Source organism: Peromyscus leucopus, chromosome 17 (assembly GCF_004664715.2).
Source record: "Peromyscus leucopus breed LL Stock chromosome 17, UCI_PerLeu_2.1, whole genome shotgun sequence".
Classification (NCBI taxonomy): Eukaryota; Metazoa; Chordata; class Mammalia; order Rodentia; family Cricetidae; genus Peromyscus; species Peromyscus leucopus.
In genome coordinates this window covers 10,392,165-10,410,070 of record NC_051077.1, presented here as the reverse complement: position 1 = coordinate 10,410,070, position 17,906 = coordinate 10,392,165, and the positions used below count along the sequence as shown (strand labels likewise).

At 39.5% G+C, this 17,906-nt stretch overlaps 1 protein-coding gene across 3 annotated transcripts in view; it reads right to left on the bottom strand.

The window, feature by feature from the left end:
• Kat6a (lysine acetyltransferase 6A) overlaps positions 1-17,906 on the bottom strand; it is an 88,587-nt gene that overhangs the window by 27,667 nt on the left and 43,014 nt on the right. For all 3 annotated transcript variants that reach the window (XM_028887813.1, XM_037211630.1, XM_028887814.2), the window contains 6 exons: positions 14,112-14,220; positions 8,952-9,067; positions 8,356-8,437; positions 5,602-5,737; positions 3,820-4,136; positions 1,617-1,735 (listed from right to left, as the gene is read on the bottom strand). In XM_028887813.1, the coding sequence (XP_028743646.1) occupies positions 1,617-1,735; positions 3,820-4,136; positions 5,602-5,737; positions 8,356-8,437; positions 8,952-9,067; positions 14,112-14,220 (879 nt within the window). The remainder of the gene's footprint in view (positions 1-1,616; positions 1,736-3,819; positions 4,137-5,601; positions 5,738-8,355; positions 8,438-8,951; positions 9,068-14,111; positions 14,221-17,906) is intronic.

Here is a 17,906-nt window from a genome sequence, read left to right as displayed (position 1 = left end):
AAGACAAAAGTATCTGCTCTTAAGATACTTAAATCCTAGAAATAAATAAATTCAAGCTGGGTGTGGTGACACGTCTTTTTATCCCAGCACTTAGAAGGCTGAGGCAGGCTTTGAATTCAAGGCCAGCCTGGTCTACACAGTAAGCTTCAGGCCAGCCAGGGCTGTATGGTGAGACCCTGCCTCCACATAGATAAGTAAAATGAAATCAATTCCAGAGATGAGGAGCAGCACTAGGTAGGACAAACAAGCAGGAAATGGGAAGGCAGTGACACAGTGGGCGGGCTAACAGTGCCATCTTTAGTTTGAGTTGGGGATGGCCTCTCTGGTACCATGGGGCCTAGAGGAGGTAAACAGTCAATCCACTAGGCCTGTGGACATCAGAAAGGACAATCCAGATGAGGACCATCGAGTCCTAAGGGAAGACTACATCTGCTGTACCTCAGGAAGCAGGTGCCTGGGGCTGGAGAACACTGGCAAGGGTGAAAGGAAAGCAGGCAGAGGCACGCGTGCACAAGACCCCTAAACCTTCAAGTTAAGGATACAGATTTGGGTTTGTTGTTGTTGTTTGTTAATTCCAAGTAGGGCTAAAAGACACTGGAGGTTTTCTGAGCAGAGAAGTGGCACAATCCAACTTAGGTCACACAATAATTACTCTCTGTGTAAAGAACAGACTAGAGACTGAAGGCAGGAGGCAAAGGAAAAGTGGAGGCCAGAGGGTCTGTCTGGAGGCTATTGTAATACCCAAGCCAAATACGGTGGTTTTGAAGCAATTAGCAACAGTCATATCCTGGACACGCTCTGGATCTAATGTGGAGCACAGGCAAGAATGCAAAAGAACTATCTGTCTAAGCAAACGTATAGACAGGATTACTGCTATGGTCTGGATCTCAAATGTCTCCCCAAAGCCACACGTTAAAAGACTTGTCTGCTGATTTATAACACTACTGGAAGGTCAAAGAATCCTTACTACACGAGGCTTCAAAGAAGGAAGTTGGGTCACTGGGCATACCTGTAAGGGATTACTAGGACCCCTGTTCTGCCATTCTCTCTCTTCTTCTTGATGTACCTAATATCTCTTAACCTAAAGCGTTTTCACTCACACAGCTACCAGTACAAAGCAAGAGAACCAAAGGACCATGGGATTACAATCTCTGAAACAAGTCGAAACTAATCTTTTCTCTGAGGGCTGGATGGCTCAGTAGCTAAGAGCAATGGCTTTTGCAGAGGACCTGGGTTTGATTCCCAACACCCACATGGCGGCTCACAACTGTTTGTAACTCCAGTCCTAGGGAACATGAATATGAGGCACAGGCTTATACGCAGGTAAAATACTCATACACACAAAAAACAGTAATAGTGAAATAACCAACTCTACTTCATACAGTAAGAAAATATACATAGTATGCTCCATTAACAGTGGCAATCAAAGCAATGTAATCATTGGCAAAACCGAAGTAGCTGCAGTGTGCCAAGAGCCTGTAATGGGAAGAGCTACACACCTGCAGAGCCACATCTAGTCTCACTAAGCTGCTCCTTTGGTTTCCCCACCACACCGTCAGTCCTGCTTCCTGTGCTCTGCAGCTCCCTGACTGCTCAGCCTCAATGTGCAACTTTACCTGCAGCGCTTGCTCCTGGATGTCACGAAATAATTCCATATCTCTCTCCGTCATGATTTCCTGGCTCCCAAAAAGGCGCTCCTCATTTTCTTGTTTGCTATCCCAGCCATCCTGATTGTCTACACATAAAGAAAGGACTCACATGTTATTTGCACTGTCTTCAATTTAATATGAGCTTTCAGTCTGAAGACCTTAATATTACTTATGTACTACCCAAGAAAAGGACAGCAATAAACTGACTCTCAGAAACATTACTCAAGTATTAAGAAATCTGTCCTTCTGATGAAAATCCCAAATTGTCTTAAATCTTACAAAAAATACGACATAACCAAATTTAAATTCATTAAAAGATTAATTTCAACAGACAGAACAAGAAAAGGGTATAAGAATAGAAATTTTATTTCAAAACAGTGTGACTATTGACACGTCTAGCAGGAATTTACTGTGTCAACAAGCAGCACACAGTCTTAAAAGAGCTACCTTGACTGATATCAGGAAATACTAACTCCCTTCACATTCTGGGTGCCCTGTTAAAGCACAAACTCCACAAACCTGAGGACCACAGATGATAATCCTCTGGGTAAGTATGAAAAATTATGATAATCATCCACTAAATGATGGCTCTTCCTCAACTGGGCAAAATAATTAGTGAAGGGAGTATGGGGATTATGCAGCTCATTATCCTTTGCATTTGAAGATGACACTGCTGGTGACCTCCTCTTTGAGTATGGCTGAAAAGACCAATCAGTGACAGTTCTTTTCAGATTGACTGTATACACTGGCTCTGTTATTCATTCAGTACAAGAAGAAAAGAGACAAAAACTCAAGGATGACAACATTCTCAAACCGAAAAGACAGTACAATCTAATGTAACCAAGTAGTAGTCTTAATGCCCCCTAGTGTACAATACGGATGGATGCAGGCATAGACCTAGTATTACATTCTGTGACACTGTATAAAATGATGCGCAAATTGTTCCTTAATATTTACAATGCAGAAATAAAAATCATAGAGCCTATTAAAGCAAATGCAGCAATGATTAAAGCTTATTGTTAGTTCTCTATGTATTGTTACATATTTGTTAGAACAGTTTCTATTTCTAAGTTTCCAGGAGGTTCTTCTAATAATCCATTTCCAACGCAAATTTTAGGAGTCTTTTTTTGTAAGTCTAACCTAAACGAATTGTGCATCTTCTTGGATAAACATGTTCCAACTGAAGCTCATCTATAATCTAACATGGAGAGTCTTGAATGTAAACAGTAACTGATTGCCACTCTGGTGAAAAGCCAAGTCACTAAGCCAGAAAAGGGAGGATCAGAGAGCGATGAGGACTTCTCTCTTGGACCAGTCAACCATTCACATATGCAGGAACGAAGAAGCAGATAATACAACCATTTGTTCATGGGACATTTTGAGAGAGGAAACAAAAATTAAGAAATTTTCATATAGTAGGTAAGCTCTTAAAACTTCAAAATAAATAAGTAAACAAAACAATAACAAACAAACAAAAAGCACCCTCTCCTATAGTAAGACCCTAGAACTTTGGTCCCCATGATCCAGTTTGTTTTTATTTTTCAAACAGAAATTTTCTCAGAGCCCTTTCAACTCCATGACAGGGTTATTTTCTCTAAACTCAAGCCTCACTACAGAGACCACTATTTGCTTAAAGCTTTAAGTATCAGGGCAGCTAATCAAATTCCTCTGACTTGAAGTTGGAAGTCAGTCTAAACATCAGGCTGAAGCTACCTAGGAACCTCCATCCTTCCCTGTTTAACATGTGAAAACTTACACATATACTTCCCAAGATCTAAAGTAGAAAATCATATATAAACGAACAGCAGTTTAACCACAACTGTCCTTTCTAATTTCCTTCCAGGAATAATAAAGCAAAAGCCATGGTGCTTCAAGTGTTACACCTTGCAGCTTCCCCCTGGCTCCAATTCCGGCCACAGCATTATGTAAGCATGTACCTTTAATACATTCATATATACCCAACTTTTGTTTTGACACAGAGTCTCCCTATGTAGCCCAGGCTGGTCTTGAACATGTAGTCCTCTTGCCTCAGACTCTCCAGTGCTACGATTACAGGTTCATGCCACCAGGCTTGTCCATAAATTTTACAATGAAATGTAAATGACTAGTGCTAATGCAAATAATACACTTTTGGAATATTTTTGTTTCTAAGCTTGGTTCAAACTTTTACCTGTGGGCCAATCTGAAGTGCTTGATTTTCTGTTGCCCTTTTTCCTGATTCTGTATTGCTCAGAGTAGTCTACCACCTCCCCACGGGCTTTCCGCCCATCAGGAGAAGGGGTGAAGAATTTGGTAAGGCCATCAATGAGCCCTTTGGTTTTCTTGTTGAACTTCAAGGGGACATTGCTATCTCTGCAGAAGTCCAAGTCATCTATTCGCTCTAAATATCCTTCTTCTGATGATGATGCTGATTGACTGGAGATAGGGATTTTACGTTTCCGACCCCTTCCAGGACCAGTTCGCACTTTGCTAAAGGGACTTTTTGATCTAAAGAATCAAACAGGGAAAAAAATAGAACTATTAAAAAGACATTATTATAAGCTTTGTATCTAATATAAAATATAAACAGAAAATAACAGATTCATTTTTTAAGTATATATTTATATTAAACTAGCACTCAGGAGGCAGAGGCAGGTGGATCTCTGTGATGAGTTCAGGAAAGCCTGGTCTATATAGCAGATTCCAGGACAGCCGGGACTGCACATTGAGAGCCTGTCAAAAAGAAAGAAATGAAAGAGAGAGAAAGCCGGGGGAGAGAGGGGGAACAGAGGAGAGAGGAAGGGAGAGAGAGGGAGGGAAGGAAGGAAAAAGAAAATTTATAAACTATAATCAGTAATATTGCCTTAGAACCATCCATCTCCAGGAAGCCTAGCTTATAGGGCCAAGAACCCTACAACAGAGGTTAGAAGACATGTTTGCACTCTTTTGTTACTGGTCATATATATAAGATGAACTACATCTCTAATCTCACTGTCTTCCTCTGGTATATCAGAGTTCTATCAGTGAACAACTACCTTTCTAGGTTATAACATCCTCTAATACGGTGATCAATGTACCAAAGAGTTATACCTCTACCTCTAAAAACAAAGACTGGTTCACTCTCTGGAGATCAGAAATCAAAAGATCATTTTAAAAGGCAAATTAGAGCTTGATTTAAGATGAAAACCATCAACTAGAATACTGGTTCTATATATGTCAGGTTGCTAATGCTCATTCATTTCTGTTATATCACCTATAAGATAGTATTAAGTGTAGAAAAGATACACAAATTTCTTGAGACTAAAAAGAGGTTTACAGATTTGAAAACATTTTTAAAAGGTGAATTACTATAAAGGTTTTCCTAAAAGACAGAAAGCTACTGAAACTTGTCCCAACACCTCCAGAAACTTCCCAGTCTACAATTTTTGATTTTTTGATAAAAGATGAAAACATATTCCTCTTCTCAGGAAAACACAAAAATAGGACTTGGTTGTCACCTCAGTAAGAGCTGACCCAGTGACCTGATCATGTCTATTGATGAACAGCTGAGGCTGCATCAGAAAGAGTCGCACAATTACAGGGGTTCCTCTACTGCTTTTATACAAGCAGCAGCGTAAGGAAAAGTTAACCATCAGTCTGGTGCCTGACTTAGGATTTCTTTCCAGTTCAACACTTACTATATAACTTTATGCAAATTAATGTCTGTGTACCTTAGCTTCCACTTTTGAAAAATCAAGTAGCGACAGCATCTACGCTTCATTAGGTGGCTGGAAGAACTGAATGACTGAACATAAAAGGCACTTAGAGGAGTGCCTGCCTGGCCCTCTACTAAAAGCTCAGTAAAAGTAAGCACGTCATATGAAAGTACCAGGTATAACAATGGGACTCTTTTTTATAAGAAAACAAGTGACTCCTACACTATAGACAAAGCCCTATCCTTTGCTCCCCTCACCTTGCCATAAGTACAACTTACACCGTGTTTTGTTTCTTTAACCTGTTTTTTGGACGTCCTATTGGATTAGCATAGCGCCGTTTTATCTGCGCAGCCTTCTTTTGTAGAAGTTTTCGTCCTTTTTTCCTAGGTCGACATATTTGACATATCCACATGCCTGTAAAAGAATAAAATTCTATACAAAAGTGTAGCTACAAATATACTGAAAGATTTCAGATATTCCAACCTCTCAAGGTTAAGGACTAATGTGAAAATCGAATGAAATGCTTCTGGCAAAGAAAAAAAGACATGAAAACATACACATATAAACATCTACAAACAGCTAAAAGAAATTCATACAAACCCTTGAAGTTTGCAAATGGACAGGAACCACTGATTCTCAGTCAAAAATTTCTGCTCTAGCTGGGTGCATCACACCTTATTCAACAGAGGCAGGTAGATCTCTGAGTTCCAGACTAGCCCGGTCTACATATTGACTTCTAGAACAGCAAGAGCTACTGAACAGAGACACCCATGTCTCAAGAGGGTGGGGGGGAAATAAGAAAGAAATTTTGATCTACAAGTAAGACCCAGATACTAGCTCTGAATTACAATCCTACAATTAAAAAAAAAAAAAAAAAAGCCAGGTTTCTTAGACTAATGGTTGATTCCAGGACAAGGAAGGGGAAAATCTAATAGTTTGAAAAATCTTATAATGTTATAATGCCAGAAAATACTCAGAGAGTTATGTTAAAAGGACTCAGCAGTCAACTTGAGGGTGTCTCCAATGGCCAAATGATTAAAGCAATGACCAATCATCCATAGAATAAAAAATTCATATGTTGTCAATGATTTAAGTAATTTAATAAATGAATGTTTCAGAAAGTGGTAACAGTTATTTAAGTCAGAATTTTAGTTAGTCAGGTTAGAAAGAACGGTGGACTAGACAGTCATTATTATGCAAATACCACATTAGCAGCTACACAGGCAAGAAAGATTGAGCTGCCAGTTAGTGGGCAAAAGGGAAAACCTGTCAGGTTTCTCTCTGACTGTAATTAAGTGATCAAAATTAACAGTCTAGTAGTAAGGTATATCACTACTATCTATCTGCTGTGATACACTAGGAAATGCAGCACATCATCTTACTGTCAAATTTATAAACTTGTTCTAATCATAAATGGAGGGGTTTTCAGTGAAATAACAGACTAGTACTCTCCAAATAAATCAAGGTCAGGAAAGACAAAGTTATCAGAAGCTGAAGATAATCAAAGTAGTATGACACTAAGTGCGAGACCCTAAGTAGATCTAGAGAATTCAAATGAGGCCTCTGGTTAGTTAATCATGTCAACACTGACTTTGTGGATTCTGTCTGTGTCTTATGGCTTTTGTACAATGATAATGTTAGGGGCACTAATAAGGAAGCTACGCTCTATTTTGCCAGCTTTCTCTAAGTCTGAAATAAATTCAAAATAAAATCTTTCCTGCCTTAAGTTACTATTAAATCCCCTTTGTAGAAGTTAAATGCACAGGAAAGAACTCCTAAGAAAAACCTCCTTATCTTGAAAGATTCTCAAATAGCCTCATATCTCAACTTCAAACAGATGCAAAGGAGAGGAAAAGGGAGTTATTCATGCCAGGTGGTGGTGGTGGTGGTGGTGGTGGTGGTGGTGGTGCACGCCTTTAGGATCTCTGAGTTCAAGGTCAGCCTGGTCTATAGAGTTGAGTTCTAGGAGAACCAGGACCACACAGAGAGACCCTGTCTTTTAAACAGAGCGGGTTATCCATGCATCTATTTAGGGTGTTTCCAAAGATGACAGCAGGGTGGCATTAGGACAACTGAAGGAAGAACTCTAAGTGGCTGTAAACTAAGGCTGAGTCCCTTTCCACCTCTGAGCAGACAGTATCAAAAGTCCTACAGGTGTTAGACTGAGGAAACACACAGATCATAATCAAGAGTTCAAATACCATCTATGCACATGTAGTGGGAAAAACAGGGGTGTCAACTAAATTGAAACAGTCTGTCACTGCAACCTACTGAGTTATTTCTCTACACCTTTTTTCCTTCTAAAACAAAAAATGGGGGTCATGAAAAGTTACCTAGACTGGCCTTGAATTCACTTTGTTCAGGCAAATCTTGAATTTATGATGTCCATCTCTCAGAATCCCCAAAAGTTGGGATTATAGATAGCTCTATGCCACTAGATAAAGCTTGACATTGTCTTTTAAAGAAATTATAAACATATGACCAAACTGTACTCCATGGAAATCTAACCAAATGGCAATTAAATCCCAACCAACACCTTTTTAAGAAACAAGTGTCAAAACAATCTAATAGCATTAAGCTGTACCTTATGATTTGGGTACTCATTTCGTCACAAATTATTTGATTAATTTTTTTAAAATTTTGAATAAATCGATCTGAGTCCTGGACCCTGAAAAGTACTGAGCACTGCTACAAACAACATATCCTAGTACAATTTTATCTCTTCCTTTAAAAAAGACAGATTTCAAGATATTACATGAGTCAAGTATTTTAGCTTCTAGCAGAGACTAGTAAATATTTAAACAAACTATTTCATCCTTCATAGACACTGCAATGTTGAAAATAAGTGAACATAAATACAAAAAAATGTTAACAAGCTTATCAGAAACTATATTCTACCTTTAAGATGTCAGCTGTCTATACAACCTCAAAATAAAAATCAATTAATTTCTTTATCTTAACAGCAGATAAATGGGGTTCCACTAACACCCTTTCTCATCGATGTTATTTGATTTTCAGAAAGGACTTCTCACCTTTTGGCATCCGTGTGAGTGGTGGATCACAACATTCCATGTGAAAACCTCGGTCACATGAATCACAAAAGAGCATGTTATCCTTTAAAAAAAAAAGAAGAGAAAAGAAAAGAAAAAGGGAAAAGATATTTCTGCTTAACCTTAGGAGACAGAAAAGTTTCAGGACTTATCGAGACTAAGAAGCTTCAAATACTACCATAATAAAATTTTCCTTAATCAGTATTAACTTAGGAAACAGTCTGAGTTAGCAGAAAGTTTTGCATCATCCAATCTTGGTGAAGAACTACAGGTTCAGTATGTTTTCGTACATTCATAGCCAGATAAGAGCTAACCCTGCTCTATCTTAATAAAAATCAAAAGGATGATTTGTAATTAGGAAGAAAACATTCATAAATCAATACCTCTATACTGCTCAAAAGAACTGGAAGCTTTCTTGAAAACAGTTTAGTATCTCTGCAAATATATGACCAAGTTGCTTTCCTAATCACCTCAGAACAGTCTATGCCCAAGTGAACAGAACAGTATTCTAAACTAATGATTATCTACCTGGAAAAGGCTACTGAAAGAAGTAGCCATGGCAGAGGCAAGATACTCACTGCATTTTTGCCTTGGTCACGACAGGAGCTGCACGTTTTACACTCAATGCACTGCCACCGTAAGGCCTTCACTCTCACTGTTAGTTCTGTGGAAAACTTTAAACAGGATGGATGACCTAATAAGAGAAAAACACTTCAGTAATGAAAAATCAAATTATTTTGTAATGATACTCAAGAAATGGTAGAAAAATGGCAATTATCTGAACTATATCAGATAAAACATGATGCTCCTAGAAGCTTGCCATATAATGTGTCATCAAGACTTGGCATTCCAAGTCAGTTTTCCTAAACCAAACAGGATTTAGCATATCTGCCCACAATGTAAGTATAAAAACCATGTCCAAACTTATATTGAGCCTGTATCAAATTATTATGCTTGCACACGTGCTGGTATTTATATGAATACAAATATGCCCAGGCCACCTCTGAAAGAACACACAAAAATCTATTTATAAATATTTTGCTAACACCCTAGAAAATAAGAGCTATGTACATATTTTAAAGGAGGATTTTTGATTCACATTTATACTTAGTTTAAATTATTTGTGGCTGCGTATATGTGTGTCACAGTTGGTATGTAGAATTTAGACGACAACTTTATGGAGTTAGTTGCCTCCTTCTACTTTTACATGGGTTCTGAGGGGTCACCAGGCTTTCAGGGTGAGTGTCTTTATCTGCCAATCCAACTATTATTACTGTTATTGTTATTTATGTCCTCACTATGTGAGCACATGTGTGAGCACACATGCAGGAACAAAAGTCAACGGACGGTGCACAGGAGTCGGGTCTCTCCTTCTGCCTTGTGGGTCTCAAGCGTCACACTCGGGTTGTCTGGTTAGTGATAAATACCCTACCCACTGACCCATTTCACTGGCTGTGCTCTCATTGTTTATTGAGAACAGTTTAGTATCAGAATTTTAAAGTATAGGATAAAAATACCAAACTTGAAGCAATCCCATGCTCATGGTTTAAGCTACTTCAGCTAAATCTAAAAGAAAAGTAGCATTTCTCCCGGATGAGGGGCAACAGCAGCTGGAGGGATGGAGTGCTGGGAAGGAAGGGATTCTTCTCCCACGAGTTACTATATGTTGATTCTCCAGTTGTCAGACTCGGTATCCATGTTGTGGGATATTTTGATTGCACTCTGACACTCCTAAGACTGCCAATAAAGTTTACCTTGAACCAGAGGGTGGAGCTAGCTACTAGCTGATCAAAATTAGCCATAGTTTTTAGAGGACCCAGGACATAGAAAGAGACACAGGAAGTAGTAGGGAGGGGCTTAGATTCTCAGCCCTTTTGGATCAAGGAGAGGGGGAGGGGGAGAGGGGAGGTCACCAGTTGCTTCTCCGGCACTTCTTCAGTCAATCAGGTTTTTACTCCAATATCTGACACCCAAGTTTTTATTGATAAAAGAAATAGATAAAAACTTTAGTTCCACTCCTTGAATAGCTAGCTATCTTTCTTCTTTTGTGAGAGAAGAGCTAGTTAAATCTTTTCTCTTTTTTCCATTTCTAAAGAATTGCCTCTTTTATGAGGTAGTAAGCTTGTCATCAAAACACAGACACTGAAGAAAAGCAGAAGTGTGGCCTACATACATCATCTCTAATAATAGCTATTTTCATGTTCTACTTTCCCTTCTAAAACTAGCTGAAAGTCACAGCTATAGAATGTGTAGTTTCTGTTTCCGCTTTTCATTATTTAATTCTAGTAAACTTCATATTCTTATTCTTTAAACTGATTATATGCTACTGATTTGATAACTGATCACCCGCATGACCATTTCCCTATTGTTAAATATTTACTGGTTGGTTTTCAACTTGACACAAACCTAGACATATCTTGGAAGAGAGATTCCCAATTGAGAAAATGCTTCTATAAGACTTGTCTGCAGGGCAATACACGTGGTGCTGCTATCTCCACTAATGATTAACGTGGTGAGTGGTGTCACCCTGGGCAAGTGGTCTCTAGGTGCTGGAAGAAGGCGGGCTGAGCAAGCCAGTAAGCAGTGTTCCCCAGGGCCCTGCTTGAGTTCCTGGGCTGACTGGCTTCAATGACGGACCGTGATATAAACTCTTCGCTCCACAAGTTCTTTTTCTATGATGCTTGAGCCTAGCAATAGAAACCCTAACCAAGACATCATGGTTACAGTTTGCTTATTTTAAATTAACACCATGGGGAGGAGGACGACAACTCCTAAAAGTAAGACTGGTGAGTGTAAGGACATTTTCAGTTTTATTGGTTGAAATGTATGGGCAAACGTTTCCAAAAGTCATGGTGTAACATCCAGTGCCACTAACAAAGTGTGAACCTTTGTTGTATTTCCCTCAGAAGATTGCACTGTGCTTTCAATATACACTGTTTCAAACTCTAAAAACTACATTTTCCTACCATTTGGCATGCATTCCTGTCATTCTGTAGGTGAAGTTCTTTTTATATGTTCAGCAATTAATTTTCTCTGCATAAGCTGCTTGTTCACAGACTCTAGACTTCACACTTAGAAATGTATTTTTTTTTTTAACTCATATAGCATTTGGATCTTTCCCATATCGAATGTAATTATTTCCCCCAAACTATTCTTGCTCTTTTTATTTTAGGTTATGCACTGTTGTGGGATACCAAGTTTGAGTTTGCGTTAATTAAATAAAAATCAACCTTGGGTCAGGAGGCCGAGTTAGCAATTAATTGACAGAAAGCAATCATAGAGAATCATAGGGTGTCTGACACCTATCGAGGTACTAGGGAGGTAATTAGTGTAGCGTAGGTTCTGGCGAATAGGAAGAACGCTCTCTTTCCTAGATGATGGCAAAGAAAGAAGGTCTGCTAGTTGCTACTCAGCCTCTCTGAGCTGGCAGGTTTTCACCCCAGTCTTTGTCTTCTGAGTCTTACTGATAAACGGAACAATAGAGATTTAACTAAACGCTGTATTTGGTGGCAGCAACATAGCTGGCGCCTGCAGGAACAGAGCTCCCACCAAGCCATGGCCTGAGCAGCCAGGCCACTGCCAGAGAAGCAGCCCAGTAACTCAGAGCCACATTTGTTGGCTAAAACAGCAGCAGATTAAAGTGCAGCCTCTGTGCCAACGGAAAAACAACAAAACATGTTTTTAAATATTTTAGAAAATAACAATTTACAGATTTGACTATGCTCATGCTTTTCTTCCCTGATCATTGTGAGGGCCAGTCTCCAAACAGTCTTTCCCTCTTAAGTAGATTGTTCTCTCATTGAAGTAGGGTTGATCTGTATAACCAATACAGTATTGTTGGAATGACAGCATAGCTCCTATAAGGTTGTTACAGAAGATATTCAAGACTCTTCCTTGTTTTTTATGGAAGGTGCTTAGAGAAAGCCAGCTGCTATGTTGTGGATATTCACACAGCCTTATCTACAGGTCCATATGGAAAAAAACCTGAGGCTTCTTTTTACCAGGCAATAGCCTTAATTTGCCAGTCAGGTAAATGAGCCACCATAGGAGCTTTAGGTGTCTGAGGCACCAATTAAAATCCTAAGTATATCCTCATAAGATATCAAGTCAAACTGTCTAGATATGCCACTTCCTAATTCCCAGGGCACAGAAAGAGTATAAAATTAAAATGTCTGTCATTGATATAAGCTGCAAGGTCTTAGATTAATTTATTTCTGTAGCAATAGATAACTGCTATTATTATTATTATTATTATTTTTTTTTTTTTTTTTTTGGTTTTTCGAGACAGGGTTTCTCTGTGTAGCTTTGCGCCTTTCCTGGAGCTCACTTGGTAGCCCAGGCTGGCCTCGAACTCACAGAGATCCGCCTGCCTCTGCCTCCCGAGTACTGGGATTAAAGGCGTGCGCCACCACCGCCTGGCGCTATTATTATTTTTATAGACTTTTAAATTTTAAAAAAACTTACAAAAACTCACATCCCCAAACTAACCAGACCCAAAGTCTATACATCTCCATGAACATTTACATACAGTTAAAATAGTCACTGGAATGGAAGTTATGATAATTTCTAATCAACTCTGGTTTTTATAGTTTTTGTGCTTCACTCTGAAATCTACCCAGAGTTCACTTTTGCTTATGATACTGTACTGTATATGGTCTCTCAGCACTCAAGATTTATTCCCACCTTCTTCTAATGTTTCTATAAATAAAAACTCAAAAGCTTGAGCTGGGGCTATAGCTCACTCGGTAGAGCACTTGCCTGACATGTATAAAGCCCTGGCGGGGTTCCACTGCCAGGGTGAGGAGCAGACACTGCAAAGCTAAAACTTAAACCCTGAAAATGAAACAATGATTAAAAGATAATGCTGCTTCATTAAAGCCTTCCTATAAAATCTTGTGCATTCCTAAAAAGTAGAGTAAGAAGGTCTCTGGAACTAGCAAATTAGTAGACTCGGAAAAATCTTTCTATAGACCCAGGATTTCATAGGCTCAATAAACCCCAGTGTCGGCAATGCCCTATGTAACAATCCAGAAAAACAAACCTGCTCTTTCTGGGTCTATAGATCAAGTCTGAGACAAACCAAGAAAGGAAAGGAGTTATGTTGTCTGTGTGAGCACACTTAAGTGTACAGGTACACTGCATGAGGGGAAGGAAGGTGTTTAACCTCACTCAGCTGCAGTTCCTGAGGAGTCCTCTACTTTGTTTTTGAGACAGGGTCTCTCACTGACCTGGAGTCATTCAATAGGCTAGGCTGTCCAGCTAGCAAACCCCAGGAACCTCCCTGTCCCCATTCCACAGTGCTGGGATTACAAATGCAGATTAGCACACTGAGCTAAAATCTTTACACTGGATCTAGGGGTTGAACCAGGTCTTCAAGCTTGTGCATCAAGTACTTTATTTACTCAGTGAGCTTTCTCATCAGCCTGAATTGTGTTTATTTAAAACAAACAAACAACTTTAAACCATGTGATTTAAACAGTTACTTAATAATGAAATATAAAGATCAGAAAAAGGTAAGTTCACAGAACATTTACTAAGAACACCTGAAACAGAATTAAGTTAATTAAACAATTCAGCTATTCAAATCCCTCTGTAGTGTAAAAGCTCCACTCAGTTACCGCAAACCAGAATTAAGTTAAAGCATGCATGCATTTGGCAAGGCTTCAAGATTACCGACTCATTTCAGCAACCTTCTCCTTGTCTTGCAGATGTGTCAGAAGGCAAACGGAACCACCTACCACTATTGCCACAGTCTGCGCAGGAGATGAGTTCCTCAGGCTTCTTTTCCCGGTTCTGTTCTTTTGTACCAAGACAGAAACTACAGATGGGTATTGGTTCAGCAACTGGCTGCAGAGAAAAACACAATTGATTCCATTACTAGTACTTTTTTTAGTATGAACATAAAATTAAAGTTAGTTTTACACTCTATTCTGAGTTTACATAACTTTGAGGCAATTATATCACTCTTCCTAAAATTCCTACTCAGTAAGTTTTCATAAAGTTTGCTTCTACCCAAGATGTAAGGACAAAAAAAATTATATCTAGGATCAGATCATACTTGAGATACATGTGCCCTGGAAAAATCATAAAGAAGTAAACTGTAAAGGCCTAGAAAACAGGTCATAAGATCTGGGGTTTATGGTATGGCCTCTAATGTACCATTGGAAGATTTTAGGCAGAGGGATAGTGTGATGGCTATTCTTGGTTGTCAACTCGACTATATCTGGAATGAACTATGATCCCCAAATGGAGAGCACACTTGTGATCCAGATCGTGAGGCAGGAAGACAACATAGCTTTGATCAGGATCTTGAGACAGGAAGATAAACACCTTTAATTCGGACCTTAAGGCTGGAAAGCACACCTTTAATCTGGGCCACACCTCCTTCTGGAAGCCTAGGTAAGTACAAGGGAAGGAGGGGGCATGCTTGTTTTTCTCCTGCTTGCCCTCAACTTGTAAGCACATCCATTCCTTCACTGGCATTGGAGCCTACTTCTTCGGGATTCCGGCATAGACCACACAGCATGGACACCCAGCCTCATGGGACTGAGCGACAACTGTTGCCAGGTGCCTTTCCACCATCAGCTCTATGACATGTGCACACTTTAAAAGTGCCCGCCAGAGCACAGCCTGCTCTCCGTTCTCTCTTGCCTCTTGCTCCTCTGTCTCTTCTTTCCTCTCCTGCTTCTCTTCTTCCTCTTGTCTGTCTGCCTCTCTCAAGTCCCTACTCCGACATCCACTCTGACATGGCCTTTCACTCCCCCTCTTTCCCGTCCCCCTCCCCCAATAAGCCTCTTGCACTAGTTCTACTGTGCCTGGCGTATTTGCTTAATGACATTCCTGAGCAGGGCCTGCCGAAAGGTACCCACTTTGCCTTTCTTTTTTATTTATCCTTTCATTGCAAGATTCTTGGACTTTTAATTCACCATTAGCCATTGTTGGACTGCAGCCTGTAAGTCATCTGTAAGTCATTCCAATAAATTCTTTCTCTCTCTCTCTCTCTCTCTCTCTCTCTCTCTCTCTCTCTCTCTCTCTCTCTCTCTTTCACTCACACACACACACAGAGACAGAGAGAGAGAGAGAGAGAGAGAGAGAGAGATATTTTTCATTCCCTAAGTTTTGTGACTCTAGAGAATACTAACTAATACAGATGGTGTGGTGGTTTGAATGTGAATGGCCTCCACAGGCTCATATATTTAAATATTTGGTTCCTAGTTGGTAAACTGTTTGGGAAGGATTAGGAGGTGTGGCCTTGTTGGAGGAGGTGTGTCACTAGGAGTGGGCTTCGAGATTTCAAACACCCACAACAGTCTCAGTCTCTGTCTCCTCCTACCCTGTCACTCTCCTCGCCCTGCCTGCTGCCTTTGGATCAAGATAGAGAGCCCTTACCTACTTCAACAGTACACTGCCTGCCACCTACTTGCCACCATATTTTCCACCATGACCATAATGGAGTCTCTCTGAAACTGTAAGGAAGCTCAGTCATTCCCTGCCTTGTGATTGTTTTCTCAACATGTAAGCTTTCAGCAGCTCCAATGCCATGCCTGCACCTGCCTGCCTGCTACCATGTGGAGACTCACCTCATGAAACTGTAAGCAAGTTCCCAACTAAATGCTTGCTTTTGTAAGTTGCCTTGATCATGGTGTCTCTTCACAGCAATAGAAAAGTCACTAAGACAAATGGTATGACCAAGTTTTTATAACATAAACAACTTTTATGAATATCACAAATAATAATAATGTATGATTTTATTTAAGTAGTTCTTGGTGTCATCAAAAAGCACTGTCTATATGTAGTGAGGTTATCTTTCCAAATGTTTCAGTCTGGTCTTTTTTTGGTGTCCTTTTTTTTCTTCCAACACTTGACAACATTGATGTTCCTTATCTCTGACATCTATTTTCCTATTCCTCACTCTGTATCCTTTTCCATCCACTCAATCTCACTGGGTACTTTCAATTATCATCTGCTTGTTGATGTCATTAAAATCTTTCTCAATGGCAATCTTACCAAAAGCAATCTACAGATTCAATGCAATCCCCATCAAAATCCCAACACAATTCTTCACAGACTTGGAAAGAAAAATACTCAACTTTATATGGGAAAACAAAAGACCCAGGATAGCTAAAAGAATCCTATACGATAAAGCAACCCTTGGAGGCATCACCATCCCTGACCTCAAACTCTACTATAGAGCTATAGTAATAAAAACAGCTTGGTACTGGTATAAAAACCGACATACGGACCAATGGAATCGAAGACCCTGACATTAATCCATGCACATATGAACACCTGGTTTTTGACAAAGGAGCCAAAACTATACAATGGAAAAAAGAAATATCTTCAACAAATGGTGCTGGCATAACTGGATGTCAATATGTAAAAGATTACAAATAGATCCATATCTGTCACCATGCACAAAACTCAAGTCCAAATGGATCAAAGACCTAAACATAAATCCAGTTACACTAAACTTAATAGAAAAGAAAATAGGAAGCACTCTTGAACACATTGGCACTGGAGACCATTTCCTAAATAAAACACCAACAGCACAGACCCTGAGCACAACAATTAATAAATGGGACCTCTCGAAACTGAGAAGCTTTTGCAGGGCAAAAGACAGTCAATAAGACAAAAAGACAGCCAACAGAATGAGAAAAGATCTTCACCAACCCCACATCTGACAGGGGATTGATCTCCACAATATATAAAGAACTCAAGAAACTAGACATCAAAGTACTGAACAGTCCAATTAAAAAAATGGGCTAAAGAGCTAAACAGAGAATTCACAAAACAAGAACTACAAATGGCTGAAAGACATTTAAAGAAATGCTCAACATCCTTAATCATCAGAGAAATGCAAATCAAAACGACTCTGAGATACCACCTTACACCCGTTAGAATTGCTATGATCAAAAACACCAATGACAACCAATGTTGGAGAGGATGTGGAGCAAAGGGAACACTCCTCCACTGTTGGTGGGAATGTAAACTTGTACAACCACTGTGGAAATCAGTATGGCGGTTTCTCAGAAAATTAGGAATCGAACTACCTCAAGACCCAGCCATCCCACTCTTGGGCATATACCCAAGGAATGCTGATTCATACCATAAAGATACATGCTCAGCTATGTTCATAGCAGCACTATTTGTAATAGCCAGAACCTGGAAACAACCTAGGTGCCCATCAACGGAAGAATGGATGAAAAAAATGTGGTACATATACACAATGGAGTACTACTCAGCAGAGAAAAACAATGAAAGCATGAAATTTGCAGGCAAATGGATGGAGCTAGAAAAAATCATCCTGAGTGAGGTAACCCAAACCCAGAAAGACAGTTATGGTATGTACTCACTCATAGGTGGATTCTAGATATAAAATAAAGAACAATCAGACCACAACCCATAGAACCATAGAGGCTATATATATAGCATGGAGGTCCCTAGGACGACTGTGGCTTATAATAAATTTCAGTTTTACTCAATTATTGAAAAAAAAATAGCCAAATGAATGTAAACACATGAACTATGAACCA